Source organism: Salvia hispanica, chromosome 3, assembly GCF_029641045.1.
Source record: "Salvia hispanica isolate PSC_SH4W2 chromosome 3, Shi_PSC_v1, whole genome shotgun sequence".
Taxonomy (NCBI): domain Eukaryota; kingdom Viridiplantae; phylum Streptophyta; class Magnoliopsida; order Lamiales; family Lamiaceae; genus Salvia; species Salvia hispanica.
In genome coordinates, this window is record NC_142694.1 from 31,368,532 (window position 1) to 31,381,811 (window position 13,280).

At 36.8% G+C, this 13,280-nt stretch overlaps 2 protein-coding genes across 4 annotated transcripts; one reads left to right on the forward strand and one right to left on the reverse strand.

Annotated features, from left to right (window-relative positions):
- Window positions 1–397: 397 nt before the first annotated feature.
- LOC125209658 (uncharacterized) lies at window positions 398–1,141 on the forward strand. The gene has a single exon (XM_048109246.2). The coding sequence runs from the start codon at window positions 440–442 to the stop codon at window positions 1,004–1,006; it is 567 nt and encodes a 188-aa protein (XP_047965203.1). The 5' UTR covers window positions 398–439; the 3' UTR covers window positions 1,007–1,141.
- Window positions 1,142–3,484: 2,343 nt separating this feature from the next.
- On the reverse strand, window positions 3,485–6,945 carry LOC125211557 (uncharacterized). 3 transcript variants are annotated; one of them, XM_048111412.2, is made up of 8 exons: window positions 6,558–6,945; window positions 6,370–6,426; window positions 5,650–5,720; window positions 5,277–5,375; window positions 5,074–5,175; window positions 4,280–4,395; window positions 4,090–4,201; window positions 3,485–3,974 (listed from the first exon to the last, which is right to left on the reverse strand). In XM_048111412.2, exons 3-7 carry the CDS (start codon window positions 5,713–5,715, stop codon window positions 4,120–4,122), a joined length of 465 nt encoding a protein of 154 aa, XP_047967369.1. In that variant the 5' UTR covers window positions 5,716–5,720; window positions 6,370–6,426; window positions 6,558–6,945; the 3' UTR covers window positions 3,485–3,974; window positions 4,090–4,119. The 3 variants fall into 3 exon arrangements, with proteins under 3 accessions (XP_047967369.1, XP_047967370.1, XP_088923750.1); XM_048111413.2 differs by lacking the exon at window positions 6,370–6,426; XM_089067624.1 differs by having other exon boundaries at window positions 6,370–6,945.
- Between the last annotated feature and the right edge of the window lie 6,335 nt (window positions 6,946–13,280).

Genomic DNA, 13,280 nt, shown 5'->3' on the forward strand with positions numbered 1-13,280 from the left:
TTATCCCAATATTTCTAACGGCTCGTACTACACTTTAGCACGCCCATAAGCACCGTTCTGGACCTGATATTGTATATACCGAGCCACGTGGAATAGTCTTTTTCTATCATAAACACATTACTCATTTGATCCCAATATGAAAGAAAGGAAATAGACATAACACTCCATTCATTTCCTTTTCTTCTTTATTTATTAAATATAGTTTGCTATAAGTATTTCGTGGGACCGTTAGAGACAAAGATCCTCTCTGGCCCACTTAATGCCAGAATATGCCCAAACACCTGTAAATCCGGCCCGAAAGCCCGCTCACACACCCCACAAGGCCCGGCCCGTTTTCCCCATTATAAAAATGTGGGGTCAGTTCCCTTCCACTCTCAGTCACAGTTCTCCTCCGCCGCAAACCACCGCCCGCCGCCGCCGTAAAAAACCCGATAATCAAATGTCCTCGTCCGACATGATCCTCGCCAAATTCACCGGCGGAGACGACGCCTCCGACCTCGCTCCGCCGCCGCCCTCCGCCGCCGCCGTGGAAATTCCGGCCACCGGGGGCGGCGCCGTCGCCCGGATCGCGCCGAGAGACCGGCACACCAAGGTCAACGGCCGCGGCCGCCGCGTCAGGATTCCGGCGCTCAGCGCGGCGCGGATCTTCCAGCTGACGCGGGAGCTCGGGCTCCGCTCCGACGGTGAGACGATCGAGTGGCTCCTCCGCCAAGCCGAGCCGTCGATCGTCGCCGCCACCGGCTCCGGCATCGTTCCGGCGGAGTCCGTCATCTCGAGCCCGTCCCGCGCGTCGAAGCTCGCCGCCACCGTCCAGGCGCCGTTGCAGTCGGCGCCCACCGGCGCCGGTGCCGGCGCGGCGGCGCAGCCGGCGGCGGAGGAGGAGGAGATGCTGCTGGAGTTCCCGATGATGGACGACTACCGAGATATACCGTTCATGGCGCTGCTGATGCAGCCGGCGGAGGACGGCGGCGACGGTTACGGCGGTGTTGGCGGAGATAATCAGTAGATTTTGTGCATCAATTTTCATTTTATTTTAATAAAATATTTTGAGTGTCCTTTTTTTTTCAGTTTTGACCATTGGAAAATGGGGAGAAATGTGAAATTATTTATAATGAATACAAACTTACAATTATGATTCAAATCTATGAAACTATATTTTTGTAGAGTACTGATTTACACTCTTACTGCATATTTCTATATAAGCAATATATTAGAAACAAATGACATTATAAAAAAGGAAATATATAAATTCTGACATATTATAAATTTTAAATGAAATAATTCTTTATTTATTGACACAATACAAATGATTGAGGTATCAATACTAAAGTAGTTGGACTAGCTCAGGTGAAAATTGATCCAAGTTTACTCTTACACAAGTCAGCGATGGCTCTGATCAAAATTGCTAGTAATAAAAAAAATACACAAATACTGATTTTACTTTAAAAAGAGTATATAAATATGACGATTTTACACGACGGCATTTGATTAGCAAGTTTGGACTCATTGGCTTCTTTTTGGACAATTCCTTTCAAACAAATGTCTCTCTTTGATGACCATCACGGAACATCTCGTGTCTCAAGACAATGCTCTTCTCTTTAATGACAAATCATCGGACATACTCTTAAGTCCGATCACATATACTACTACATTTTTTTTCATCATTAGATGAGTTATCTATCCTATCAAACATGCGCTAAGTTTTCTCTCTTACTTTATTATATCGTCACTTTAACTATTTATTACTATCATTTTTATAAAATGAGTGTAGAAAAGCAAATGTGACTCCTAATACGGGACGAAGATAGTAATTTTCAATAGTAAGTATATTTAGATTTGATGTTGATATTTACATTTCCATTTCCATTTCCATTTCAAGTAAGGTATATGATGCATGCATCTTTCTTCGAACAGAGATTTGTGTATTGATTCTTGAATTGGTTAATTTATTATAAGTTCACTTAATAGAACGAATATAAGTGCATAGGAATAAATATAAATCAAATTTATACAATAATACGTGCATGCCAATTTCAAACCTAACGAGTTTAAATAAATTAGTAATTTATTTATAAAATAATAGTTGAAACATTTCTCATTTTCAACAACAGATGCTTCCCGAAAAGGATATTTTGTCACGAGAGAAAAATTGAAAAAATAAAAGTTGTTCTAACATTCACCGTATATAATACCCCTATTTTGCAATAATCTTTATTTTTATTTTAAGTTTTATTTTTCTTTCAATATTGATCCTTAGCTGATCTAAAGGGAGGGGTCGACCGCTCCTTCCACGCGACTAATTTTTCTTTATCCGGATGCAAAATTTTCATGTTCGTTTCCTCCGTTTGCCTCCAATGTCATCCCGAAGACAAAAAAAACAGCCATGTCAGCCGCCCTTCCATTTCCGAACCCTAGAGCCGTCACTGATATGGATTATGAATTAATGATATAGTTACTGTTGTACTGAACTAGTGAGATCAGACACAATGAAGAAGGTTGTTGACAATGAAGGATAATCGAATGACAAAGATTCATTATCAACACTATGAAGTGGGTGACAACTCCATTTAATGAAGTTTTTCGATTCTTATGGACTGATGTTGAAGTGTGTATACTGTATATATTATACTTCAAAGGGATAAAAATTACCTCCAACCACACTCCAAAAGTAAATTCAAGAACAAAGAGAAGTTGATAAGTCATAAATATACTTATCCACGGTTAGATAGTTGTTTTCCACATTATATTGCTGAGAAAGATATTGCTAGTACTAAATTTTAGAAACAAATTATTAAAAAAATTGTAAAAAGAAGGTAATGAGGTAGTCATATTTGAACGAATTTCAAAAGAGTGACAAAGTGCAACAGCAAAGCAACGCAAAGAAGTTACTATTGATTAGTAAATTCATCTCACGATATGAAATGTCTATACTCAATTTGTAATCTCATTTTGACCTCTAAAACAAGTACTTAATTTATAATCTAATTTTGGAAATCAACTTGTAATTGGAAATCAGAAAGAAACAATCATCAACTGTAAATCATAAATATTCCCGCGTTTGTGACAAAAACTGACATAACTAATTCATTCCAAAGGAATTCATATCTAAAATATCTTGAAAAGTCCATCAAAATTTAATTTATGGTTGAGACTTATGTAAAGAAGACCTACATTTAAATATCTTGAAAACACCTAAATAATTGCCTCATTTAAATTTTTTTTGACTTTGTTTTGCAAAGATGATAATGAATAATTAAAGTGGAGAGATTATAAAGTAATTGAGAATAATTTAAGAAAATAACTACTACCATTCTTCTTGAATATATAAAAATTAGTAAAAATTAAATCATTTATGATTTGCTTGTTTAATAATATTTTCTCCTTTTTAATTATAAAAATTGTGTCAATGGTCTCAATAACCGGACAAATTTAATTAAATAAAATGACCATAAAATCTGGTAATAACAATAATGAGCTACGAATATAATAAAACCCTCTACCATTTTTTTTTAATTACCAAGGGCATCCATCGGTGGGCCCTGTGACTATTTCCCGTGCTGATTTACACATTTAATGGGTGGGACAGCTGGCCCAAGGATTTAAAGCTGCTCCATACCCAAAGGCAGGGATCGATCCCCCCCCTGATCGTTTGGTTAAGGATGGACGAGTCCCATGCCACTCGAATTAGAGTATCAAACAAGCCCGACCCAATAAATGTTATGGACTGCAGAATTAGGGCCCAAATGATGTATATGGGCTTAGCTTCAATGGCAAAATTGAGACACTCAAACGAGAAAATCGAATCAATCCACTCGATTTTTTGGAACTTTTGGAAGAGCCTCAACAAATTGTATCCATCCTTGTTTCAACTCATCGAAGTAGAGATAAGTGCCATAGAGACAGGCAACCTGTGCAACTCTTGCTGCAATTCTAAGCATTTTCGTTCGAAGTGGGACGTTCAGAAGCGGTTCCAGCTGCGACATTCCAAAACATAAAGTTATGTCAAGACGAGACATTCGAAATTGCAACATACAAAAGGCCTGAGAATTTGAAATGACAAAGTGGTTTGCAGATGGCCAGAATCTTTACCTCAACATGTTGTTTCCAGTAGTTTTGGATTCATGGTACGTGAGCCCTCCCCACAACAGCAACGACTGACTTATGCTGGCGTGCGGCTTCTAGTAATTTGAAGGACATATATCTGTATAGTGTACACCATATATTCAGAAATGAACAAATATGCAATATTACGATGAGATCAAGAATTTAAAAAACAAACTGGTCCCGCTCATCGATTTGAATTTTTGAACCGATAGGATCTTGCTTGGTCAGCTCACAAATCACTTGTTTCACCGTGTCAGCATCAACCTTCCCAGTCCTTCGTGACTCCTCCACCTACATAAAGCAAAAGTGAGCCTTTTAACATTAGAAAGTAACATCACCTCTACAAGATAATAGTCTATGACTCCCTCCAACCCCAAAAAATAGTTCATTTTACCTATTTTTGCCATTTGGTCCGTCCCTCAAAATTAGTCCAGTTTCTGATTTGGAAAAAAATTCATCACACTACACTACTAATGAAGTAGGTCTCATTGTCCACTAACACTACATCAACTACTTTTCTCAAATACTTCACCTGTTTTGCATTACAACTCGTGTCGTCCTCTTAGTCTAATTTTAGGCACAAGTATCTTTCCATATTTTACTCATTCCATCCCAGAAAAATACTCCCTCCGTCCCACTTAAAATGCAACATTTGAGAATCGGCACGGGATTTTATGTAGTGTTGTTTTGTGAGTTAATGAAGAGAGAGTAAAGTAAGAGAGATGAAAAAGTAGAGATAGAGTTGTTTCCATTTAAGGAAACGTTTCATTTTTAATGGGACAACCAAAAAAGGAAAACGTTGCATTTTTAATGGGACAGAGGGAGTAGTTTTCTTTTACCATTTTAGTTTGTCCCACAAAATTAGTCCTCTTTCTATTTTTGGAAACATTTTCACCACACATTACAATAACTAATAAGGTTGGTCCCCCTTTTTAGGGGACAGAGGGAGCATAAGGTAAATAAGAATACCTTCTCGGCGAGGTCTTCCGGCAAAAAAATGTAATCTGGTGTTGTATGTTGCAGATAGATTTGCCAAAGAGACGTGTTTGCCCAATATCTCAAAGTTGTAACCTATCACCAAAAGAAAAAAAAGTAGAAACTAATGATGTGGGGATGATTTTCTAGCCGTAGGCAGTGGAAAGGGATAAACAAAAAGAAGAGAAATAGCTCACCTCTTCAGGTCTATCACCAAGTATGACCTTGGCACCATATTTTGTTGCTTCGATGTATGCCGTACGAAAATCTTCACCGGGCACTCTATTATACGGCCTCTGTACCATTAAAATTGAAACGTCCCATTAAAAATGAAATGTTTCCTAAAATGGAAATAACTCTATCTCTACTTTTTCATATCTCTTACTTTACTCTTTCTTTATTAACTTGCAAAACAACACTACATAAAATCCCGTGCTGATTCCCAAATATTTTATATTTAATGGGACGGCGGGAGTATTTAATAAAAAGCTAGAAAAAGACAGATCATTGATGTGTATCATAAAATATGTTTCTCTATTAAGTTCGCATAAATGAAAAATTGGATCGTACCTTAGCAACATACCACTTGCACAAAATTGAATAAAGACCTTCATTTTTCTTCCACATATGCACCATAGCATCTGTAAACAATGCTTATTAGTGAAATAAGTAGAAAGGTTTTAGTAAAGAGCATAAAAAGGAGTACTAAATCAAGGTATTAGAAAGATAGAGAGGGGAAGTTAAGATCATTAGTTGAGACAGGTTGTTCGTGGAAAGGTTTACAAATGTGGCCAAACAATTTGGACACTTATTCGTTTGCTTTTTTCTCTTCCAGTTAGTTCACCTTCATTTTCGGTATTCTTTTGATCCTTTCATCAAACATCAAATATCTAGATTGAGTTATTTCATCGGGCACCTCTTGTGCTCCACCTTTACTCCTAATCATGGTTGGTACGATGGCATGGAATGAGGGTGGACTGGAAATGGAATGAAGATAGGAATGAAATGTAAATTTCCTTGGATTTCCTTTGCATTTTCTTCCATTGACTCATTCATTCCATCACACCAAGCAAATGAATAGAATGAAAGTAGATTCCATCATACCAAGAAGCCCCTAATTGGTCAAGGAAGTAGTAATAATGATAGATTTTTTTTCAATAGCTTCTCGTTCAAACCCACACAAACCAAATAAAAGCATTCAATTCAAAATCTCTTGTAACTAATTTTAGGCACCAAATACAGATGATTCTACAGAAACAAAAAGCGAAAATACAAATATGAGCAACCAACCTTTATATGAGGTGTAAGAAAATGACGGCGACTAGCGCACAGCTCCAAAAAAACAGCCTTGAGGAGATATAATATAAGAAAAATGAAATAAAGCAGCTCTGGTTTTACGAATTGGATCACCGCCTTAATTTCCTCCCATGAGTGAGATTGCGAAAAAAATGAAATATAATTAATGCAACATTACTGACCGGAGATACGTGATCGGATCCGACCACATATACATCACTACATTCTCCAGCGGCTGTTTCAGCTCATAATTGTTGGAGAGGAAAGCAACCGCCTCAAACAGCGACGGAACTACGTGGGGACAAGCCCCCGCGCCAGCGGGGGCTTGGCCAGCCCCAGACCCAGACTCCCCATTACATAGTCATCCTCCTACCAGTCTCCGCCCCAAGGGCCAGCGAATCCCGCCGCCCGATTTTCTAAAATTGAAAGTAGAGTTAAGATGGAGAACACAAGATTTGGGCGGCGAAGTGGAGAAGAGGCCGAGAGAATTATGCGAAAAGAGGAATGAAGAAAGAGGATGGCGAGGCGTCGTGGGGAAGAAAATGAACAGAAGATCTGTTTTCTCTCTCTCTCTTTTTTTTTTTTGGTATATATCTATAGCATTGGAAGAAGGAACAATATTTGACGTGTCAAATGGAATAAAAATTAGTGATAAATTACTATATTTACCCTATTTTGATGCTGAATAGGAGCATTTATTTATTTTATTCTCCCTAACATATACTACTATGTAGTCCAATACTCCATTCGATTAAATACTTTCATCGTAATATAATTCCATCCTTAATAATTAAAATCAAATCATCACAAACTACGTAATTACTCCAAATAATGGAAAAAAAAGCTTAGTTCCAAACATTCTTAAATTCACTAAGATAAAGAGTATTTGTGAAACTTATTTAAACAGATTTTTCATTGATGGATAGAGGCATAGAGCATATAAAATTGATGGTAAAAAGCTTTTTTTACTACAATTCGTTTAAGAAAATTACTCCTTGTAGTAGGGGCGTTTCATTTGAGCACTCATTTTAGAAAAAATATACTCCCTTCGTCCACAAAAAATAGAGCAATTAGTGTATTTGTGTATGACACGGGTTTTAATGTCAAATTGGTCAAGTAAGAGAGAAGGAAAAAAAGTAAGAAAGAAGGAGAAAAAGTAAGTGATAGGTAGTGTTAGTGGAATGATGTGTAGGTTATTATTTGTTGAATACTTTTCATAAATGAATGTGCTCTATTTTTTGTGAACGGCCAAAAATGGTAATTGTACTCTATTTTTTTTGGACGGAGGGAGTAATAAATAGTTAAAGTGAAGATAAAGTAAAGTAAGAGAGAGAATGATATATAAAAGAGTTCATCTATATTATTATCTCTGTTATTTTACTTTTTCTCTACTTTAATTATTTATTACAGTATCATTTTTTCAAAATGAGTGCTGACGGAAGGAGTATTATTAAGTACTTTTTAAAATTGTAATGTTGTTATTTATGAAATTAAATAATTTACTATTGTTATAATTTTTAAAATTTTTAGCCCGGGCTTATTTAAATTCCTGGTTCCGTCACTGGCCTCAAATTGGCGGCGCCGATTGGCCGATTTGAGATGATTTAGTCCGTACATCGTTAGCGATTTGGACATTTGATTTCTTGTTTTCATTTCATAAAAGAGAGACATTAATTAAGAGAAATAATCAAAGAGAAGTTCATCTTAGGCGTGGTCGGGAACACCAATTCCAACCCGGTTACCTCACCCTCAAGCTGGGCTACCACACGCCATTTGGTGTTTCCGACCATGCTTAAGATCATCGGCGGAGGCAGGTGGGGTCGGCCGACCCCACCGCCGTACCCGGAGAACCGCCGGAAAACTCCTGCCACCGCCCCCCGACCCCACGGCATCCGGAAGTCTGCCCTACGATTCATCCTCGAGCTGGCAAGCAGCGCAGCTATGACGAAAAAACGTCATTGTTATTCTTAATCATCCTAATATGTATTGGATTAGTTTGATTGTAATCGGACTGTCGGAGGATGAAGGCGGGGGCGAAGACAGAATACGTCCGGGTAGAGAAGATGAAGTTCATTTTTCACAATTGGGCTTAGGGTTGGGCCTTTAGTTTAAGTAGTAAAAAGGGAAAAGTGAATACTATAATTTTTAGTACTCATTTCACAAGATTTCCGGTATACAATACTTTTAATCATGTTTTATAATTTATTTTCTTTTTTTTATTTTTATTTGGTAGTAACAATAAAAGATCCCGAGTTTATGAATTCTTAGAAGATCGTCCGATAGTATATACTTAAAAAAAACTTAATTTTTCAAAAATTACCATAATTTAGGATGCAAAAAAGAGTGTTACTAAATTTCACGAACTTCTAGTTGTATCCCTTAATTTTAGTTGGGACACTAACAATAAGGATACTTTATGAAGCGTTCGTGGACTGTGGTAGTATAATTTTAGACACACATATTAACGTTCTTAATATCATTAAAAAGGGTTTTTATTCGAATTTTTTGTTGTAGTGATAACAATTCAAACAAGTTTGAAAAGTTGAAATAGTTGAAAGAATGTTTTCTACAATGAAATATGTTAAGCCGCGAAATAAGATAAGATGACTGATTGAACGCTTGATGGTATACTGTGAAAGGTATATGTTCGCTATAATAAGATAGAGATATTTTATTTCTAATGTATTTTTATTTAAATCTTTTTTTAAATATTATTGTATTTAGGGTCTCGTTTGTCCGACCCCACGGTTTTTTATTTCTGGATCCGCCATTGCTTAAGATGAACCAGTTAAGGGGGTGGAGGCGGTGCTGAGCTATGATGCTAAGAAGAACGTGGCGAAGATTAAATTTAATTAAAGTTTAATTAAATAAAAAATGTAAAATAGGATTGTGTTCGGTGTGTGCGTTTTTAATCAAAGAGAAAAACAATTAAAACATTGATAAACAAAACATCAAGAGAAGAAGGGGTGAGATTGCTGTGGAAATGGAGATGTGGTTGGTTGCTTTATGAATAATTTAAAATCTGAGCTGATTTGGTAATGCAAATGATACTACTAGTATTTATAAGCAAATCAACATCCCTATATCATTGGCATTGCCTCAGTTGGAAATTAACTCTTTTTTCTTCTCTTAAAACTATTATTTCTATATGTGTGAAAAGTTTTGAATGAGTGAATTTCTAGCCCATGCTGTTGAATTATTGCATGATATGTAATTTAATTTACCCCTTGTTTTATTGTGATGCCACGTCCATGATTAAGGCTATATTGGGTGTTTTTGATTTTTCGCGTGTTTTGGGTAAAACTGGAGATGGTTTTATGCGTTTTAGTTCATGATGGTGCGGATATTGGGTCGACCTCATACTGTTCCAACTCGTTAATGCCAATTTTGTTAATGAAATGTTCGATATGAGCACTAATCTTGCATGCTATATTCAAACTCGAGCCCAACCAATATGCCGCATGAATATGCTAGTGAAACGATCTTCTTTTGTATCAGTTGTATCTGTTCTTGTTTTCATGCATTGGTTAGAAACCGACCGAGAGTCTTCTTTTGCATGCAGAAGCTGAGGAGAAACTTGGTGATTTTTAAACTAAAAGAGAGGACTCAAAACTTTATTGGATGACTATGATGTAGTACTTTTCACATGCAACATTTGCCCCCTGTTTTTTTTTTTTCCAAATTCAATCGTAGTATCCATTTGGAGAGTATGGGAGGGATAGTGGTTTCTTATAAGTTACTTGGAGTGGTTTTTGGAAAATCAAGCAACATTAGCTTAACAATTTTTGGATGATTGTGGTTTGACATTGATGCTAGACTATTCATTCTAGATTGTTTTTTTTCAGTTTTCCCACTTCACAACATCCAAATATATGTTCCTTAAGTGTCATCTCCATATGATAGATGAGGACTATATGTTCTTTCTTAGGTGATGAGATTTTTGGTGAAGTTAGTGATCATGCATCACTTTTAATAACTGAAGTGGCAGTGAAATTTTTGATTTTGCTGCTAAATTTCAGTCAGTCTTTAAGGTGGCTTTATATTTGAGTCTATCTTCCGTTAGCAACAAAATTGAGCTTATTTAATAACTTCAGCCTTTTCATGTCAGTTTTTGTCTAACTGGCTGTTGCTTTCACGCTCTATTTCCATCATTCGTTGGGAAATCTTTGATTGGTCTGGAATTAATCACCAATTCACTAACAAATGGAAATGAAAATAATGTTGGTTGATAACGAATTTGTTCTCGCATTAAGGTAGTTACTGTGGAAGTGCTCAAGATCATCAACTTGAACTGGTGAAATTTACTGTTCTAAAAGACTACTATGATTGAAGGAGTAGTGTTGGTGTATATTGCCTATAACAATTAGTGATATTTGTTTCTGCAATTGCTTGCTGAGATTTTTAACTTGGCTTCTATGTCCTTCTGTATATTTGAATCTTATATCCATTTCACTACTTTGTAAAGCTATCACAATCACAAATTACATCTCTTGTTTCTTTCCTGGTTATTAATATCGATTTTCGTCTCGCATACATGCCTGAAAATATGATTTGGTCACATGCAGAAAAACCAACACTAGTTTTAGAATTTGTTAAGTTTTGGCATGCTTATGATGCTTAGGAGAATTTTGTTGATTCTGTATAAAATTCTAATATGACATTTGCTTTAGTAGGGTACAGCTTAACACTAACTAAGCTTACCTGAATAAAAATAGATCAAATGTTGATTCTGCTCTGTCCGAAAAAAGTATTGATGTTCTTGACAGATTTGCACGAATGACATTCTCCGCAAAAAAATTGAAGGTAAGCCATCTACTTTCACGTAGTCTAACGTTTTGACGTTCAATGGATCAGAAATTGTAACGGCCCGCCATTACACTGTACTCCCTCCGTCCCATTGAAGATGACCCACTTTCCTTTTTAGTTTGTCCCAACTAAGATGACTCATTATTTAAAATAGAAACACTTTTATCTCTACTTTATTCCATCTCTCTTACTTTACTCTCTCCTCTCAACACACAAAATAAATTTGCATAAAATCCTGTGCCGCCCAAGAAAGGGGTCATCTTCCTTGGAACGGAGGGAGTATAATAATAATGGCGATCGCTATCTAGGAAGACTTAAATGCAACAAAGATCATAGGCTAGGGTCTCATTTAAAGGTAATTTACCAGAACATTTAATGAACAATTAAGTAGGGGAAGAATAATGCCTTAGCAATGAAATCCAACAAAAAGGCTATCATAATAAATGCTCCGAAATAGCAAAGTTCCAAAATAATCTCATCTGTTTCATATTCAAAATATTCCCACGAAATAAAATAATTCAACCCAACCAAAAGATCACTTTCATATTTTAGCGGAAGCGACCAAGAGAGAAGTGAAGCTATGTATGAGGACACAACGACACTTAAAGTTTCAACAGATCATGTTATTATTTCCGACTCAACACTGCCGCCCGCTCGTCACCGCTCAACCTGCACATAGGGAAAACACATGCATGGCTGAGTACTATAATCATACTCAGTGGACTCAATGCCGAAAACAGTTTTATCACAAAAAAATAGTTATCATGCCATTTTCAAGTGTCCATCGGGGTTTTATCTTTAGAAAGGCCCGAGGCACCACAATATATATATCATTTATCCAAAATCACGGTCGCGCAACCATTTTTCTCATCGACGAACTCATTCTACATGACAAGGAATGCGGCCGCAATCCAGGTCACTAGACCGGTCGACCCGTACGCCAGCACTCGGTCTAACATTGGTGTACACTAACCCAAGTAGAGTTTGCGGCTCTACAAGGATCCGAATTCGATTAAATCAATAGTGGCATAGCCACGAGGGATAGGCACGACAAAACAAATCAAGGCATGATAACACATATTTCATTCTCATCAATATCAGTTTAGGACAATGTCATTATTTTAAAAGAAAGCCCACCTTGTCGGCTTAGCTCGAAAGTGTTCTCTTCTCCTCGTTTATCACGCTGAGAGCGCGAAGTATCACCTTTAAATTAGGCGTATCACAAATCAGTTTCGAATATTGATTTCAAATCATGCATGTTCCCACGTTTCCCTTTTTCCCATCGATAAATCTTTAATATCATCATCCAAAATCAAGGTACGATTAGTATATCATTTTTATTCGAATAACAACTCCAGATTCACCATTAAATCGTGTCATGTATGAGTGTTCTACACACACCACACACGCACACGAACACAACACATGTGCACGCCTTCCGAGGCGTGCACGCACGCACACACTCGGTCACGCACACACACACACTTATCACATGCATCCCAAATTCATCGATTAATTTCTCTTTCGCTCATTCTAAATGCATGTGAACTCAAGAACACCGATTGATCGGTAGAAGAAGAGAAGATCAAAATAAAAGTACCTTTTTCAAAAGAACAATCGGTAGGAAACAAGTAGAATCTTGATTCTTCAACAAAATCTTGAATTGCAGCTTCAATTCTTCTCCAAACGATGAAGAATCAATGGAGAAAGTAGGAGAAAAATTTGAGAGAGTGGGAGAGTGGGGAGAACGACGTGAGGGGAGGGGGGCGATTTTTCTGTAGTGCTAGGTTTTAGTATTTCTCTCCTATTTATAGAGGTTAGGATGTACTCCAACAATTAAATAATAAAAGATTTGGAGTAGATTTGTTTGTTGAAGAGGCCGAAAATTTGAAGAGGAATAACAGGAAATTTCGAAATCTTGGCTATTTAATTAGCCTAAGATTTAATTTGAATATTTCATGGAGTAGAATAAGATATCACGGAGTAAGAAAATAATAATAAATCTCCCCAAAATATAGTAGTAGGCGTGATTTTTAAATTCCTACTCCAAGGAATTAATTAAAATCCTAATTTAATTAGGATATGATAAGATCTTCTTA

Bases quoted from the DNA above. Each gene is read 5' to 3' on its own strand.
- LOC125209658 (XM_048109246.2), top strand. From the start codon at position 440: ATGTCCTCGTCCGACATGATCCTCGCCAAATTCACCGGCGGAGACGAC.
- LOC125211557 (XM_048111413.2), bottom strand. From the start codon at position 5,715: ATGGTGCATATGTGGAAGAAAAATGAAGGTCTTTATTCAATTTTGTGC. The intron at 5,376-5,649 runs GTACGATCCAAT...TTAATGGTACAG, and splicing joins GCAAGTGGTATGTTGCTAAG to AGGCCGTATAATAGAGTGCC. The intron at 4,396-5,073 runs GTATTCTTATTT...TGCTTTATGTAG, and splicing joins CGGAAGACCTCGCCGAGAAG to GTGGAGGAGTCACGAAGGAC.